Raw genomic sequence first — 19814 nt, forward strand, 5'->3', positions numbered from 1 at the left:
TTCTTAATTTTAGACCAGCACACATTATATGCAATGCAATGCAATATAATGCATGTGTGTCCTATATGTGACATATTTTGCACACAGGTAAAGGTGCCCAACATAAGTCATTTCTAAAGTAAAAAAAAAAAAAAAAAAAGTGTTTCTCAAAAAAAAAAAATTCTCTTTATTTGATTATCAGTAAATTTGTTTTCTATACAGAGATATCGATATCGGCCATAACAGCAATATTAATATCGGTTATTATCGGTATCGGCCACAATTTTCATCAGTCTGCCCATCTGTGCCAACCATAGCATGTTGAAATTCATTTTGCACTTTATTACTGTATTTTCTATTGCAGTAAATCTATCCCAACCAATGTTAAAGAAAACAAAAACAAGAAGGCATGTGGTTTAAAAGATGGCAAGTAAAATAAAAAGCACATCTGTATGCAATACAGTTTCATTATTGTTCATTATTATCCAGAGCGGCTTACTATAAACAATTTGTGCGACCAAATCATGTTTTGCGCCAGTAACTGAAAAAGTTAGTAGCGCAAGTGCCACCAGTGGAAAAGGTTAGTGTAGTTCCCTGAAAGCACTGTAATTGTTCTTGCGGGGGGATAATTGAGGCTGAATTATAAGGCGCGATTGAGGATTGAACGTTTACAATTGTGGTTCTGATGCTTTCTATTTTCTCAGTGAAGAAGTTCATGAAATCATTACTACTAAATTGTAACGGGATATTTTGTTCGGGTGATGTCTGTTTATTTGTTAGTCTAGCTACGGTGTTAAATAAAAACCTAGGATTGTTTTGGTTGTTACCATGGTGCTTTAATTTTCTCTCTGACTTTTTTAATTTAACGGGTGCAACAACATCCAATGTTCTAGAGAGAATGGTGCTCATAGTGCTAGTTAGTTCTTCTAGTTCATCTGTTTGTTTGGGTTCAGGCAGCAGCTGAGACAGATTAGATAAGCAATTTGATAAATTATCTATGGTGGATGGAAGGATTGTTCTGCCTGGTCGATAACGCGGCGCCGCATGGCATATTACAGCAGTACGTAATATGCAAGTTACCAAGTAATGGTCAGTGACATCATCACTTTGTGGAATGATATCTATATCGGTTGGATCGGTTCCATATGATATAATTAAATCGAGTGTATGATTAAGACGATGAGTTGGTCCGGTGACGTTTTGCTTGACCCCAAAGGAATTTAATAAATCTATAAACGCAGCCCCTAACGCATCATTTGAATTATCTACGTGTATGTTAAAATCTCCAACAATTAATGCTTTATCTACATTGACCAATAGATCTGAGAGAAAATCTGCAAACTCTTTTAGGAAATCAGCGTATGGCCCAGGCGGTCTATATACGGTAGCCAAGGCTAGAGATAATATGGATTTTTTTCTAACATCTAAGAGCGTAACATTTAGTACAAGTACTTCAAACGAAATAAACTTATAACCCGTTTTCTGAGTATCATTGAGAATATCTCTATAGACCGCTGCAACACCGCCGCCACGACCAATCAGACGGGGTTCGTGCTTATAGGAGTATCCTGCTGGAGTAGACTCATTAAGACCGAAATAATCATTTGGTTTAAGCCAAGTTTCAGTAAGGCAAAGTACATCGAAGCTATTATCTGTGACTATTTCATTTACAATAACTGCCTTAGGTGTGAGTGATCTAATGTTTAGAAGACCTAGCTTTAAAATTTGTTTTTGTTTACTAATAGCAACATTTTCTGTTTTAATAACAATTAGATTTTTCCTAGATCCTGCAGTAGAATTATTATTTGATCTCACTAAACGAGGAATAGACACAGTTTCTATGCAATGTACTACACTAGTATTTATATCATTTAAATTTAAATTGGTGCAGGAGAGACTATGATTTGGACTTTTGGTGACTAGTCATTTAATGGTATTTAACATTTTGGAGATGTTATCCGACAGAAGATCCACTCCGAATCTGCTTGGGTGTAAGCCATCGGCACGGAAAAGCCTAGGACGCTCCCAAAACAGATTCCAATTATTTACAAAGAGCAGTTTCTGCTCATTGCACCATGACATTAACCATTCATTTAGCGCGAATAGTCTACTAAACTTTTCATGTCCTAGTCGGTACGTGGGAAGCGGTCCTGACACTATGATCGTTGTTTCAGGCGATGTGCTGCGTACCGTATCGATCAGATTCCTGTAGTCTTTCTTCAGAACCTCTGTCTGGCGCAGCCTGATGTCGGCCCCTCCCGCGTGCAAGACCACAGTTCCGACGCGCTCGTCATCGTTTAGAATCTCGGGTACGCGAGCAGCAATTTCAGAAACACGAGCACCAGGAAAGCAGTGACTAAGCACCTTACTTTTACCTAACGTAGCGTGTACGTGCCGAACGATGGAATCGCCGATGATCACAGCATCGCGTTCGGTTTCGCGAAGTGGGGAGAAGCGGTTTTGTGTGGATAACTCGAAAACCGGGAGGGGCGGAGAGAGTCTTGGTCTAGACCTGACTCGCGTCTTCCGCTGCGGAACCATCCAGGCTTCGTGGTGGCGTGTTGGAGCCGGAGTGAACGAGACTATGGCTGATCGCAACCTCGGCGCTCGGGCTCGGGACCGATGCTGAGTAACGCACGGAGTAGACGAGGTCGGAGTCAGCGGGTTAGTAACGTTAATTACTGATTTGTGTGCATAGGCGCGTGATGTTTCAAGAGCAGTCTGTTTTCTTTTGTTTTGAATTGTTCTGTTCAAATGTAGACATTTCAAGGTTTCTATATATGTCTCAGGTCTGTGAGGCAAGTAGGCTACCTTATACGCTGAGCTTCAGTTCATTTATGAGACGAGCTCAAGTTCACGCGCCGGCGCCTCCGTGTCGTGATTATCTATTTTCTAATATATTTACTTCTTATTTATTAAATCTATACAATTGATTGATGAAACATTGATTAAAATTCAGATAAAATTAATGCAAAACGAAATAAAATTTAAAGACAGGCTTTGTGCTTTCTGTTTGAGGTCTCTGTGAAAGTTTTTTAAGCAGTGTTTTAGTGCCGCTTTCAGAGCGCTCACATCCGTAATGAAGAACTGTCCCATCCGTAACATTGTTTTTTTTGTGTGTGAAATAAATTTCCAAATAAATGCGACTTATAGTCCAGTGTGACTTAGGCTATATATGTTTTTTCTTCTTCATGGCGCATTTTTTGACTGATGCGACTTATAGTCTGGGAAATACGGTAAGTTATTTATTCTTTCTGTGCGGCCCGGTACCAAATGTGGCCCGGGGGTTGGGGACCCCTGATATTGAGGACAAAAATGAGGTCCATAGTTTCTGTGTCAAAAAACTGTTATAAAAATTTGAAGCTTGGTAGCACACACTTAAGTTTGGCCTCATTTTAAAGAAGTCCCCTTAAAATATTGTTAAAATAAACATTTAAAAACTGCAACAAAAAAAAGTTATAGAGGTTTAAGTTTATGAACAATATTTTATATAAAATATATATTTTATGAAACGTGTTGAACTCTGAAACTGCTAGAAAATCAAAGCCATACATCTAAACAAGTTGTGCTCTAAATTTGATCCAAAAAGTGAGATTCAGTGAGATATTGTTTGGCGCAGTAACACATTTTCCCCATTAGATGCAGCAAAACTCCACTAATACACACAGTGGTTGGATTTGTGATTTGCACTTGATAGTTGAATGATAGTTTCTCTCTCTCACAAATATTACACGCACATTTTTTCATTACACACATACAAACCACACTCTGACATCCCCACACAATTATAGCTGCATAATTTATCCAGTTGGCACTATAGTATGTCAAAGCAGAAAACCAGAATAAAGCGAGTATTTGTTTTATTAGCCAAACCTGAGAAATGGCACCATTTGGGATGGTTTTTTTTTTTTTTTTTTGAAGCCTTGCTAACAGAATGAAAGCCTATTAATTAATATTGCATCATTTTATAGTTAAATGGCCCTGGGATTAAAAATTGCAGTTTTAATGGGTTTCAAATGGGACATTTTTGTCCAAAAGGTCCTGAGGAACTATTTTGTGTACCTAGTGTAAAATAGATTTATTAAAGGAAATGGGTAGCCTGACTTCATCATATTCATATTCTAGGCAGAATGTGAGTCTGATACTGCTCCATAGGGCTTTCATTATGAGGCGTGTCTTAAAGGAGAACTCCGATCAATTTTAACATTGAGCTCATTTTTTTGTAAATTTGGAGTGCTGTCAGTACAGAGAACAACGACAAAAATAGGTGTTGCCTACACTGTGTTATCCTCTTTTTAAAATCTGCACCCTGTTGACTTCAATGGGGCAAGTTTTAAACCTGCTTTTAGCCTCTTAACATCCTTGATGTGTCATTACAAGTGCCCAGCCAATGTGTGTGATTCCTTCAGAGTGAACACTGTGAATCTGACTGCAGTAGATGTGAAAGATATGAATAAAAATGATGTTTATTCAGCCAGCGCACATACCTGTATTTACATCCTGTTTTCGGTCGAAGTCCATAGTAATTGATTGTCGAGTTCACGCGCATAGGTTTAGTACCTATGATCACGCGCGTGAACTTGTAAATCGACTGCTGTGGACTTTGACCGAAAACACTCTGAAGGAATCACTCTGAAGGAATCACTCACATTGGCTGGGCACTTGTAATGACACATCAAGGATGTTAACCCTCTGGAGTCTGGGGTGTTTTTGGGGTCCTTGAGATGTTTTGACATGCCCTGACATTTGTGCTTTTTTCAGTTGCTTATAAACATATCAATGGCAAAAAAAAATTACACTCTATTTAGCACAAACAGGACTACCATAATATGTGAGCCACATGTATGTACATGTTTTCATTTTTGAGAGAATAATGTTTATGCATGGTTATTGAAAAAAACTAAAGTTTCTGAAATAAGGCCACAAAACACATAGTAAATATGTGTCAGTAAGACTTTTGACTAATGGATGTCGTCGCCTAGAGTTTTTTCTTCAAAATGATCAGAAAATCATCCTGCCTAATCATTCACATAAAACGATACATTGATTTAAGTTTTGCGAAACACTTTTAGTTTGGAAAGGCAATATGCGGAGGGGGCGTAAACGATCATGCATATTTAGTAGTTCACACCTGATTAGACAATGCCCCTGCATACTTAATGAGCCATTCATTCAGGTGTGTCACCTATAGCTAACTTAAATATACAAGCTTCATAAAAATGATCATTCTAGAAGAAAATTTCAGATGGCATTTAGAGGCCATATATATATACACACTACCAAATTGGTTCACAGTTGGAGGCATCGCAATTTTTTTTTTTTTTTCACAAATTGTGCTTGCAAATTGTATAATATCCAAGGTAAACATGTCTAGTAATTGTGCAGTTAATTCTCATACTGTATTTTCAGTTTTGGAATATTTATCCTCTCCCCAAATTTGTCACTAATAAAACACAATACAAATTATTTAAAGAAAAAAAATATATTTACTTGTTTACATCTACCTTATAAATATATTTGTTTTATTAAAAAGGTTACAATTACAACAATTCAAGTGTAATCTTTCTTTTTAAAAACTAAAGTATACAAAACGTATTATTTGATGACTTTATTTTTGATAATTTTTGATATTTTTCCTCATCTCAGTATAGCAATAGAGTTTGCTAAAAGCTATTCATTCAATACAGCAGTATTTGAAAATCGATAATATTTTGTAAAATTACATTTATATGTGCATTTATGTCAAAACCTAGACACTTTATTTCAACATATTTCAGTCGATTTTACTCATCTCAGTATAGCAATACAGTTTGCTAAAACATCATCATTCATTCACACACGCGATTTAAATTTAAACTCTTTTTGTGAGCTGTGGTAAACAGCGCGCATCTCTGCCGTTCATTCATTCATAAACAGAAACCCGATTCACGTGAGAAGGAAAAAAACTTACTACACCATTACTCAGCTCGCTCCTCAATATACCCGAACTTCTGAGGTACATTTTCCATTATTATTATTCCTCACAGCGCTGTGAGACGGTGTAAACAAGTAGGCTACAATGATCTGATTCAACTTGTTTTCTCGAGCTGATGGGGGCGTTCACAGTTTGCACGGATTGCCTCAGTCATTTGCGTTTGAATAGCGCGCACTCTCCGAGGGCGGAGTCACATTACAAGTAATTAGATGAGATGAGAACGACTGACATCTCGCTCTTTTCTTACAGATTACATGAACTGAGAATATTTGTTTTTTATATAAATTACTTCATTTAAAAGAAGAGAATTCAAGCTTCATGCATGTGTGTCTGTATGTCTGTTTGACTGAGTATTCGCTGAGTTACAGTTCATTTTCGGACGCGTTTCAGAATGGACTACACGGACAGAGAGAAGGCAGAACTCGCTTCGTGTTTATTTTTCTTTATTTGGCAAAAAGCACAACACTTTGTTTTTATTGTGAGTATACACAAAAATAATACACATTTAACAGAATCGATTGATGTATGAAACACTTATGGAAAATCAAAGTCAACAGAGTATTTATGAGTTTCTTTTACACTGATAAAAAAAAAGCGAGCTGGTATCGCCGGCGATACCGTCGACCTCAGGGGGTTAAGAGGCTAAAAGCAGGTTTAAAACTTGCCCCATTGAAGTCAACAGGGTGCAGATTTTAAAAAGAGGATAACACGGTGTAGGCAACACCGATTTTTGTCACTGTTCTCTGTATTGACAGCACTCCAAATTTACAAAAAATGAGCTCAATGTTAAAATTGACCGGAGTTCTCCTTTAACCGAACCAGGAAAAACAAACAAACTCTGCACTCAATTGGATAGACCTACAATCAATCAGAGCAACGCAGTGAGCAACGCATAGTTGTCAGAGCTGAACTGCACACATGCAGGAAGTAGTAAAGTAATGAGTAAAGTAATAATAAAGCACTTCATGAGGGCGACCAAAGGAGAAACCACAATGACCACAGCGTTTTCATTGCGTCCCATCTTCTTAGCGACCATCGGAGTCAGCTGATAAATTAAACTTTTGCCGAATCCCGTAGGAAGGACGGCAAACACATCTTTCCGATCGACAAATGCCTTGATTGCGGTTCTCTGTTCGTCTTTTTAAATGAATGCGCTGTCGATTTATTTTATAACAGACGCGATAGCGGAATCTAAACATCTTAATTCTCCAGCTGTAGTCGTCTTTGTTGAAAACCAATTCAACCCAAGCGCTCTTTGATGACGTGGGTGATTACGTAACCACAGATCATCTGTCCATCTTCGATTAAAGCCCGCCCTGGCAATTTGATTGGCTCGCCCTTCTGGGAGCCGAGCATAATTACTCCTCAACGGATCGAGTCCAGACCGAACTTCCCGGCACCCAGGCTAGGAAATGGGGGTAAAATAGTAAAATTCCAATAAAAATACACACCTGTGCCAAAATGTATAGAGTTGGCATTTACACAGGCAAAATTATCAAAAAAACAAAACTGAAAAAATACAAAAAATGTCAATAAGGTTGCACAAGGGTTAATGAGTTTGTACTCAGGATATGCTGGACACGTTTGCAATATTAAACTACACCTTTTCGATGTTTCCCAGGATGAGGACTGGGTGGAGCGGATCGCTCACGGTGGCAGGGTGGTGATCGGCGTAAGGAAGGAGAAAACTGCAAGCATACAAATAGCCTTGACACAAGAGGAGGAAGCTGTAAGTTTGAGCGTGATACAAACAGCAGATTGCGCAGCGCCAGTGTTTTACATTCAATAACTGTGGTGTTTCTCCAGTGTTTTCAGCTGTACTACAAGCAGATCAGGCCTGGGAACATCCAGCTCGAAACATTCTGCCAGGGGTTTTTCTTGTCGTCGTCCGGCACAGCTGTTTACAATGTGTCACACGACGTGTTACAGCTCCATGAAATGTACGTACTGTACCTACACAGATCCACGTGTAAATGGAGACCCTTTACTATATCCTGTCAGTCACGGTTAGAGTTGGGCATCGTTTGAATTTCAGCAATTCCGATCCCAATTCTGCTTATCAATTCCTAATTTCGATTCCAATAAGGTAAAAAAAAAAAAAAAAACTTGGATATCATTCACATTTAGTCTTATTGCAAAACATTTAGTTGTAGCTGAATATCTTGAACAAAAATCAACAGGCTAAAAATACCATAGCAAAAACAACTAGCCTAACTAATATAAATTTCGAGCATTATTAAAGACTAGTAAACAAACACAGTAATTAAAAAAGAACTAATAAAATACTAGCAATCGCAACAAATAGATACAACTGAACAAAGATACGATTGAAACGGTGCTTTAAGATTTTCAGGTATTCAGGAACAGAAACTGTAATCAAAAGTAAAATTGCACTGCACTTTATTTCTAATGTATATTTTATTTATATAGTTACAAAAGTTATCCAGTCAAGAATGAGCAAGTTTTCTCTGTCTTTTGTTGTTTGATTAGTGTTATTATAGATTGCTGTCACTTTAAGAGTTGCCTAATCTACAGTAGAGAAACAACGATCTCCTATATCTTGAATTTGGACTGCAGTACCTATTTCTATGGAAGGCATTTTCTGCCAAATTTAAATAAATAAATTAAATGATTAAAGTGAAAATTAAAACCAGATTAACGATTTCATTACAGAAAACTGTACGCAAAATATGTGACAAAATTGAGAATGAAATGAAATGATTTCATTTTCACGGTGACAGTGCATCATCCCTGAAAAATAAAATGCAATTGGTGATTTCACATTTCATTTTCACTACAGTCTCGAGGCAAGACTGCCAATATTAAAATGAAAAGCCAAACGTGAAAAAGAAACTACAAATACAGTTTTTACAAATTGCTCACGCAATAATAGTGACACAATTCAAATTCAAATGTAAATTTTCGTTTTCATTTTCTTTTATTTCACAGTTTTCATTTTCGTTTTCATTTTCAAAGCCAACCTGCATGCAAATTCTATGTTAATGAGTGGGTGGGGCTTGTAACAGCGCTAGAGGCACGCCTTCTGTAAAGCGAAGTCGCCGACGTCCCTGTTGCATGAGTTGAATGTGTGAAACTAAATTATTTAAATGTGATTATATTGTAGGCTAATCGAGACGAAGAGATATGGCGAAATCTGTTAGTGAGCTTTTGCGGGAGGCTGCCGCAGCATTAGACCGTGGAAACAACCAGCCGGACCAGCATACGCGAGGCGCACTGCAGTTCCTCGACCTGAGTCGCGGGCATCTTCAGTTCCCAGAGAAACTGTTAGTCAAGTCAAGTCCAGTCTTGATCCCTAGCTTTAACCGAGGACCTCGGCCAATGTTTCATATTCGCGTCATGCCTAAAAACGCCCTTCAGCCGTGACTTATTCAGATACAGCAGTAGCCTAGAGTACCTTATTGCTTTTATAAAACGGTTACCACACAATACAAATATTAAACCCGAAAAATATGTATCTATGCAACTTTCATGAAGTAAAATCACTAAAAGCCAATTTCTTCCGCTGGAAAAAAAATAGTTTCTGACCATAAAGCAACAGGAGAAGTTACATTATTTCTCCATTAGATGGAGACAAAGACTGTCTTAATGAGTGAGTCAGTCAGTAGAGAAGACTTTTGAAATGACTCAAACTTGTGATCACGGAGAAGAAAGACGCAACTAACATGTATATAGGCACGGACAACCCCTTAAAAGTACAAAATATCACACCGGACATTCAAACGGGTTTTTTATTATGAATATAGGACTGACCTGAAGGAAAATGCTATAATATATATCTAGCCTACTATAAATGCAGGTAGGCCTACACTCGCTTTCTCGATCTCATCCAGAAGTTGTTACTGAAAATGAAAATCGGCATTGTGATTCTTTTTGTACACAAACATAAAATAACCAAAAGACACGTAAACAGCGGACAGACACAGGCTACTGCTGTATCTGAATAAGTCACGGCTGAAGGGCGTTTTTAGGCATGACGCGAATATGAAACATTGGCCGAGGTCCTCGGTTAAAGCTAGGGATCAAGACTTGACTTGACTTGACTAACAGTTTCTCTGGGAACTGAAGATGCCCGCGACTCAGGTCGAGGAACTGCAGTGCGCCTCGCGTATGCTGGTCCGGCTGGTTGTTTCCATGTTCTAATGCTGCGGCAGCCTCCCGCAAAAGCTCACTAACAGATTTCGCCATATCTCTTCGTCTCGATTACAATATAATCACATTTAAATAATTTAGTTTCACACATTCAACTCATGCAACAGGGACGTCGGCGACTTCGCTTTACAGAAGGCGTGCCTCTAGCGCTGTTACAAGCCTCACCCACTCATTAACATAGAATTTGCATGCAGGTTGGCTTTGAAAATGAAAATGAAAACTGTGAAATAAAAGAGGAATTAAAATGAAAACGAAAATTTACATTTGAATTTGAATTGTGTCACTATTATTGCGTGAGCATTAATAAAGAGCTTTGTAAAAACTGTATTTGTAGTTTCTTTTTCACGTTTGGCTTTTCATTTTAATATTGGCAGTCTTGCCTCGAGACTGTAGTGAAAATGAAATGTGAAATCACCAATTGCATTTTATTTTTCAGGGATGATGCACTGTCACCGTGAAAATGAAATCATTTCATTTCATTCTTAATTTTGTCACATATTTTGCATACAGTTTTCTGTAATGAAATCGTTAATCTGGTTTTAATTTTAATTTTAATCATTTAATTAATTTATTTAAATTTGGCAGAAAATGCCTTCCATATATTTCCACCACTAGCTGTCATTCTTACAGACTGCACCTTTAATGTTTTAAAGTCATATCGAAATGCTCACAAAGGAATCAATAAGAGGAATCGAAATTTGCATTTTATAACAAGTATCCGATTCCTGACCAAGTATTCGATTTCATTCAATTCAAATCGATTTTCGATTCCCAACCCTAGTCACAGTCATATCACAGTTGATGTGGTGTTTTCTCCCTGCAGGTATAAACTGGCCTGTGTGAATAGTCAGGAAGTGCGGAGGACAGTTGGATCGGCTTCACAAAGCCTCCCGCTGCACAAACAGAGGGCCGTAAACCTGTACCTGTCCAATGACACTGGGAATCCAACACCTCAGGACATCGTGGACGCCGCTGAGATCCTTGACTCCTTGTCCGGGTCAGTCTCTTCATTTAACAAGGACTCAACACATCACCTGGGGCCGGTTGCGTAAGACTATAAGACTAGTCTTACAAGTTAGACATCAATTTTTTTTTCTTTAAACTGGGATAGTTCACCCAAAGATAAAATTTACCCCATGATTTACTCACCCTGAAGTCATCTAGGTGTATATGACATTCTTCTTTCAGACGAATACAATCAGAGTTATATTAAAACATGTCCTGGCTCTTTCAAGGACATGTTACGGCCGACTGCTGGAAACTAGTTATTTTAGTCGATAAAGTTTTAAATATGGATATTTTTCTTACACTAACACATCGCTTCACTTCATTATTAACCTCCGCAGAGTCGTGTGGAGTTCGTTTATGATGGATAGATGCTTTTTTCTTTGATGTGCTTCAAAACATAAACAGCCAATCACTGCTATTATAAAGCTTGGAAGAGGGACATGTTTTATTATAACTCAGATTGTATCCGTCTGAAGGAAGAATGTCATATACACTTAGGATGACTTGAGGGTGAGTAAATTATGGGCTAATTTTCATTTTTGGGGGAACTATCCCATTAAGACTGTTAATAGCTTTTTTTTTTATCGGTTATATATTAGCCGAATTTAATACTGAAAATTAAAACGGACTGCCCCTGACTAACTGCTAGTGGTCACACTAGAACTTAAGATAATGTCTTAACATAATGGCTATGTTTATACAACTGGTCCTTTTATACAAGTGTTTTTTCTTATATTTATTCATCACTTATCCAGCGCTTCCTCGGACGACGACTCCTCATTAGCTGAACTGAGTTCTGCTGGATCCAGCATTGAGGAACACGCTTCACGAAAAGACTTCGCTGCCTTCATAACCAGGTTCCCCGTTTCTCTGGAGGGTCAGCCACCCTCGAAAAAGCAGCGGGTCGACTCGGGTTTTCCAGAGGACCGTGTGCTTTATGATAAGTGGCGAGCCTCTCAGTACAAACAGAGAGAGGAATATCTGCTGTGTGAGTCTCAGAATACACCAATACAGCACTGACACGACACAAACTAGGCCATTAAAGGGAAACTTCACCCAAAAATTAAAAATACCCCTTGATTCACTCACCCTCAAGTCATCTTAGGTGTATGACTTCTTTCAGACGAACACAATCAGTTATATAAAAAAATATCCTGGCTAATCCAAGATTTATAATGGCATCATTATGAAAATTATTAAATATTATTTATAATGAATGGGAGCTCAAAATTTGAAGCACAAAAAAGCGCATCCATCCATTATAGAAGTAATCCATACGACTACAGGGCTTATTAAAGGCTTTCTGAAGCAAAGCCATGCGTATGTGTAAGGAAAATATCTATATTGATTACTTTATAAACTATAATCACTGGCTTCCGGCAGACGGCCGTATGCATCGTTTTACGGCGGAAGAGTGACCTCTGACCCGACACATGACACATTGATGAACGCTGAACAAAATGTAAATGTAACAAAACACCAGTCGTGAATTAAATTACAGAGAAATGTGGGAGGAGCTTGAGTGTGTTGCCCAGCCCTGTTTGCTTGAACTGCGCTACTCCTAATTTTTTACTTGTTCTTTATTAATTACTGAGTGTTTACTTGCCTTTTAATAATGCTTGAAATTTATAATAGTTAGGCTAGTTGGTTTTCTATGGTATTTTTAAACCACAGGCAAAATTCCTTGTGTAAGTGTTCTTTAGCCTGTTGATTTTTGTTCATGATATTCAGCTACAATTAAATGTTTTACAATAAGACTAAATGTAAATTTTTTTTTTTTTTTTTTTTTTTACCTTATGGCATCGAAATTAGGAATCGGAATCGTTAAAATTAAAACGATACCCAACCCTATGGATGGATGCACTTTTTTGGTGCTTCAAATTTTGGGCTCACATTCACTGCTATTATAAAGCTTGGAAGAGCCAGGATATTGTTTAATATAACTCAGATTGTATTCGTCTGAAAGAAGAATGTAATATACACCTAGGATGACTAGATGGTGAATAAATCATGAGGAAATTATCATTTTTGGGTGAACTAACCCATTAATTCACCGTGACCCGCATGAGTAAAGTTATGTAACTCTTTCTTCAGCACGCTTCACACACAGCAAGGCTTCAGCTGGAAAGGTGGCGAGGCTGATAGCGCAGGAGGGCTGGAAGATCAACTCCCCGAAGCCAGAAGAGATCGAGAGGTTGTGGAAGCCAGCTCCTCCAGACAACATTGAGGCAAATCAGCTTATAATAAAGTGTGTGTCTGCGCAGACCTGGACCGGGCTGGCCGTCAAGAACTTCGGTGACGAGCACGGTCTGGGTAAGAAGAGCTTTCTTTTTCTTTCTTAGAAGAGAAAATACCATCACGTAAATGTACATTTTAGCAAGTGTTACAGGGTGGCCACAGGTCCTTAATGGCCCCCGAAATCAAAATGTACGTTTTTTTTAGCTTTTAGTATAAATATGTTAGCCTTAAGGTTATGAATAAGCTCGTGTGTTCCAAAACAAAGACAAAATTCGCATATAGGAGATATTTTTGGTCACATTACCGCTAAAATTTCTCCAGTCCGACGAACCCAGTGTCTGTCAAATAACCAGTGAATCATAGAGGCACGAGTGATTCTGATTTTATTACATAAACAGCGATTGATAATGGATAGTGTTTTCTGAGGCTCGCGAGAGAGACTTTAGTTTCTTTAGAGACTTTAGAGACTTTAGTGGAGAAATCAAAACAAATGAGCGTAACGGCACACATAAAGAAACTCCTGAGTTTACACACATAAAGAAGAAATGTCCTGAGGTAAAAAGTTTTTTTTATATATAACAAATGATATAGTTAACATAATGGGACAAGGGATTTTAGTTCAAGTAGTTATTATTAAATTACTTGCATTTTAGACACAATATTGAATATTTTTGTTCTGTTTTACCAATCAAAATAGTTCCAGGAATGACTCGATGACTCGCTCAGTAAGTTCTTATTTGTATATTCAAAAATGTAAAATATTAATCTCATAGCATTATTTATTGCAGTTGTAATTTTGCAGTATACATTATTTTGTTTAATTGGTAACAGCTCTATAGTGCATATTGAACTCATTTATCAAATATAAGAATTTGACATGAAATATGCATTTAATAAAGTAAAAAACAATTGTCAAAAATATAACAAATATGCAGATTCAAGTATACAAAAGCTTATAGAACGCTGATGAAAATATTTCTTCGGAATAAACTGTTTACACAACCAAATATCTTGGGGATACGATGCTTTTGTGGGATCTTTTTATATATCGGATAGTGTCTGCTTATATGAAAAGTTCACTGTATATCATACTAATAAATAGCATTTATGACAGCAATGATATTTTGTTTTCTTTTTACATATACGTATGTAATTATGTGTATTTCCATCACAGGTTTGGTTTAAAGTTTCATTAAAAGGTCTTAAAGTCTTGAATTGAACTTGTTTATATCTGTAAGCACCCTGGGCCCTATTTTAACGATCTGAAATGCAAGTATCAAGCGCGAAATGCAAGTGACTTTGTGGGCGGATCTGGACGCAAATCTAAAATGTGTTGGTCTGAAGTCGCTTCATTACTCATAGGTGTGGTTTGGGCGTAACGTGAAATAAACCAATCAGAGCGACATCTCACATTCCCTTTAAGAGCAGGCGCGCTTGTTCCATGGCGGATTGCTGTTATAATGGCGGATTTGCCAGGAGCGGTTCACAGCCGAGGAGACCGACGTTCACATCAGGGCCGTAAAACACAGAGAAGTGACATTGGGGATGGAGAAACACACCCAAATTAGCTTCGGTTAAACAGGCGTATGATAATTTGGGTAAATGTGTAAGCTAGATTTATGCCTATTTTTTCACATCTTCATGGACACAACAATGATTTCCCTCGTGTGGAATATTTTTACTTGTAATTATGTATGGCTTTCTAAAAATGAAAACTGCTGCGTCTGTGTGTAGATGAGAGAAGCAAAGTGTATGCGCGTTGTGCACACGCTACATTGATTATGGCCAAGCATGCGCCCTTAAAATAGCATCTGAATAACGGAATTGTTTTCTGAAGCTGCAAAATAGCATCAGGGAACGTTTGCGCCGGAACACGCCTCCTCCTTTCACTGAACCGCCCCCAGGAACGCAAGTTCATTCCCTAGTTTACCGACGTGCGTCTGTGGAGGGAAAAGTCCGCTGTGCGTCAGGTGCAAAATAGGAATGATACATGCGTCGGTGTACAAAGTCAATTGCGCTGGGTGCAAGATAGGGCCCTGAGTGTCCGCTGCACCGGGAACTAAAACACTGAGTAGCTTTCCTGCATATGTAATCAGTTGTTGTTTTGATCTTAAAATGTAACGTCCTCTTGATTTCAGGAGTGGTTGCGACCCGTCCGTTCTCTAAAGGAGACGTTGTGTGTGATTTCCACGGGAAGGTGATCCCGGCAGCCGAAGGGAGAGCGATGATGATGAAGGGTCTTCGGGAGCTGGTGTTCTTCAGGGCGGGACACCGAGACCTGTGTGTGGACGCCCAGACCCCCTGCGAGTGCCACCCCGACACACACCCCGTCGGCAGGAGGATCACACACTCTCAGAGCCCCAACCTGGAGCCGCTTCACTGCGTGCTGAAGCTCCACGGGCGGCCCCAGGACGTCATCCTCTTCAGAGCGCTCGTGGACATCGGCATCGACACACAGCTGAAGTTTTACTCCGGAGAGATCGTGAAGTCTTTCCTCGGCCTGGAGCTGGACTGGCCCGATGAGTAGAGGAGTCCACTTCACTATTGAGGAACTGTTGCACAGTTTTTCACAATGTCCCTGTAAGAAGAGATCAAACAAAACTCGCCTCTTTTTCCACTCCCACAAATGGGTTGAAAATCTTCCAGTTGCATAGAGAGCCATTGAGATTTACATGTGGTAAAGTATGTGGAATCAGTCCGCAGAATATAACCAGAAACACTGGATCCTCTTTTGATGCCGTCAGAGCAGAAGAATAAAAGTCCCCTGATATCAGCCAAACTTATATAGTAGATCCAGGACTTGTTCATTAAAGAAGTGCCAGATTGATGAGCCAGTCCTGCTGTTTCTGTGCAGAGACTCCATGATGGTAATAATCTCATTTCTGCTTTATTTAAATGTCTATTTTTTGTTTAATGATCTTTCAAGGTGTGTGTGTGTGTGTGTGTGTGTGTGTGTGTGTGTACCACACAGAATAACTGTAGGATGGAATAACAGCTGTTTAACGGGATGCTTAATAATATTGTTTTTCATTTTATAGTCTGGTGAGTTTCTTCACATCACTCCCGTTAAACTGGCCAATCTTGACACACTGACCCTGGATCAGGCGCTGGCTCTGTCCTCAAGGTAATGTTGTTACTGTTTTATATGTATACATGAACTTAACCCTTTGATTATGTTTAGGGGAGTATGACCCATTTTTTATCAATAAATTCAGCATAAATCTGAAAATTTCCACAGAGAAATGAAGGCGTAGTACTGGAGTATAAATGCAATGTAAAACAGGCACACACACACTCACACTCTCTCGCACACACTCACTCACACTCTCACTCTCTCTCACACACACACACACACACACACACACACACACACACTCTCACACTCTCACACTCACTCACTCACTCACTCACACTCACTCTCTCACACACACTCACTCTCTCACACACACTCACACTCACACTCTCTCTCACTCTCTTTACTCTCACTCACACTCACTTACTCACACGCTCACACACTCACTCTCTCTCTCTCACACACACTCAAACATTCTCACACTCACTCTCACACTCACACTCTTTCTCACTCTCTCACACACACACACACACACACACACACACACACACACTCACTCACACTCTCACTCTCTCTCACACACACACACACACACACACACACACACACACACACACACACACACACACACACTCTCACACTCACTCACTCACTCTCTCACACACACTCACTCTCTCACACACACTCACTCTATCACACACACTCACTCTCTCACACACACACACACACACACACACTCACACTCACACTCTCTCTCACTCTCTTTACTCTCACTCACACTCACTTACTCACACGCTCACACACTCACACTCTCTCATACTCACACACACTCTCTCTCACACACACACACACACACACACACACACACACACACACACACACACACACACACACACACACACACACACACACACACACTAACTCTCTCACACATACTCACTCTCTCTGTCTCAGAGCATTTGTATAAAACTTGGCAAGCAAAAAAAAAAAAAAAGCAGATATGAAGAGGTGAAACCTAATACACACACATGCACAAACACACACCTTATCTTCTGCTTATTGCTATTTGTTTTTTGTGGCATTTTTGCATATTTAATGGAATTATTGCAAAAACTTCAAAACTTCCCAAACAACAAAAACTAATTCTAAACTTAGAACTTATATATCTATTCACAAAATATATCAAAGTTGGGATAGGAGCAGTTGGTCACAGAATATTAAGGATCTCTGCTGGATGTATATGGTTACAACACATTATTTATTTATTTTTCATAAAATTGTAATTTCACGTGCAAGCTAATGGTTATACGGATAGTTTCTAAATAAAGGCAGTACATGGCTCCATATGCATAAACTGTGTTCTCACTCAGTAAATACTTTGATTTGAACATTTTGAAGATTAGTTTAAATTTGTTTTTTAAATGTGTTTGCTTAGAGAGTATTATATGGGCATAAACGGTAAATAATCAGATGTTACATATTTTATATGCATTAGTCTTCCTCGTGTTCAAACTCAGATTGTACAAACAAATTTACATCACTTTCCTGTACCAGTGTGACGTGTGTATGTGTGTGTATATATACATTATATAATATAATGTGATTTAATGACTTTATTGTTGTGTTTGTCTATTGCAGTTGATGCTGCTGACAGATTTCTCTGCATGACAAAAGTGAGGAGCAACGACTTAATGCTTTTCTTCATCAAACTCTTCATGCATGTCTTCCTGAGATCTGGAGTTTCTTCAGCTCCTCCTGCTTTTATCATGGCCAAACTCTGGTAGAGAGAGACTTGCAACATAAAATCAGAAACCGTTGAAGCCTAGAGACTCGTCTGAGACTGAAAAATAGGACTGAAAAATGTTGAGTCTGATTTAAACTAAAAGGGAGTGAATTAAGGCACATGCATTCTCTTATTTTTACAACTGTTCAGTTTCTTTAGCACTTGAATTTTACAGATTAAGTTTCAGCCTTTAAAAGTTCAGAGTTTTTTTAGTTCAGGCTGATTGAATTTGACATGTTTATGTCTGCAAACAAAAGTTGACTTTTTAAGCTGTCTCCTGAGCCGTTTCTAAATCATCATCGTCAAACTGAATGGTTACAATTCATTACCATTACCATTTACCATTAATAGTAGGGGTGCAACGGTAGGTACATGCATTCGTCCCGAAACATACGGTACGGACGTCACTGTTCAGTGCATACAGTCACACGACGAATACATCAAAGCCACTAGATGGCTATAAGTGTATGGCATTAAAAATGGCATTTAAAGCATTAAATTAGATTTGAAGATGGCTGCAGAAACCCTGTTTGTACATAGATGTAAAACACAAGCACTGATGTTTTACAATAAAAAGTGATACAATGATAACTAATTTGTGTCAGGATTGCACATTAATCATAGAAATAAAGTGGTATTTACTGTTTTTTCACAAAAAAGACGACAAATGGGCTTATTCATTCGCGTATGTTTGTTTATTTGTAATCACACAGAACATCACTGGGGTTGAAAGTATGCACATTAAAAAAAGAGATACATTTTTATGTGTACATTACATTTGATCATTCAATGATCCTTTCTTTAATTTTTCGACCAAATTATATGATCTGAGGAGCTTTGAGCGCCCTCTCCAGTCCCAATATAGTCAGCCAGAGCAACTGATGGATCTCCCAAAACCTGCTAGAGTTTCTCTCTCATGATGATGATGATGATGATGTGGAGTCTGAAGCTCACGCACTTGAATCAGTGACAGAAGTAGAGTTGTTTCTGGAGGGATGTATGATTCTGTCTTCAACTTTGAAACAAAGTGTGTCCACAGTGGAGGATTAAGACTCTTTGGCCACTGACACCTAGAGTGCCATAAAGTCTTTGTTACAGCGTTATAAGCCATGAACCGAAGCTGCAAAAACAAACAACTCACAAATGTCCGGATATTAAATCTGTGACACTGAGTTTGTGTTGAAGTGGCTGGAATCACTCATGGTTCATAAACTCTACTGGAAGCCTAAAACTACACTCAAAAATGTAATGTTTTTGATTTACGCATTTCAAATAATAGTAAAATTCCAAATTGAATTGAATAATCCTTACATAGAATTGTAAATGAGTAAAAAAAAAATTTAAAAAAGATGCAGAAAGGGAAGAGGTAAATGAATATAAAGGAAGGCAATGATCAAACTGCTGATTACAGGAAGTACTCATAAAATATTAGCATATTACTTGAGTTGTGTATGAAGTGCTTGTGTTGAAACAGGAGAGAGGCTGTTACTGATGGATCAAATGATGGTTTGTGTGACTGTTTTTAGGGGAATTCATAAATATACCTGTATCACAGGTTCTCAGTGGGACACACACCTGAGTTATATAGC

The 19814-nt window shown here is 38.5% G+C and overlaps 1 protein-coding gene across 2 annotated transcripts in view; it reads left to right on the forward strand.

Moving 5' to 3' along the window:
- Positions 1–18896, forward strand: part of LOC308707727 (uncharacterized protein) — a 30797-nt gene extending 11901 nt beyond the window's left edge. The window contains exons 5-12 of one of the 2 annotated variants that reach the window (XM_081394346.1): positions 7575–7682; positions 7760–7893; positions 10947–11120; positions 11887–12119; positions 13226–13444; positions 15508–16236; positions 16408–16493; positions 18081–18896. In XM_081394346.1, coding sequence (XP_081250472.1) covers positions 7575–7682; positions 7760–7893; positions 10947–11120; positions 11887–12119; positions 13226–13444; positions 15508–15896 — 1257 coding nt within the window. In that variant the 3' untranslated portion in view covers positions 15897–16236; positions 16408–16493; positions 18081–18896. The remainder of the gene's footprint in view (positions 1–7574; positions 7683–7759; positions 7894–10946; positions 11121–11886; positions 12120–13225; positions 13445–15507; positions 16237–16407; positions 16494–18080) is intronic. The other variant, XM_081394347.1, reaches the window with a different exon arrangement.
- Positions 18897–19814: the final 918 nt, after the last annotated feature.

This window comes from Scardinius erythrophthalmus, assembly GCF_964197995.2.
Source record: "Scardinius erythrophthalmus genome assembly, chromosome: 19".
NCBI lineage: Eukaryota > Metazoa > Chordata > Actinopteri > Cypriniformes > Leuciscidae > Scardinius > Scardinius erythrophthalmus.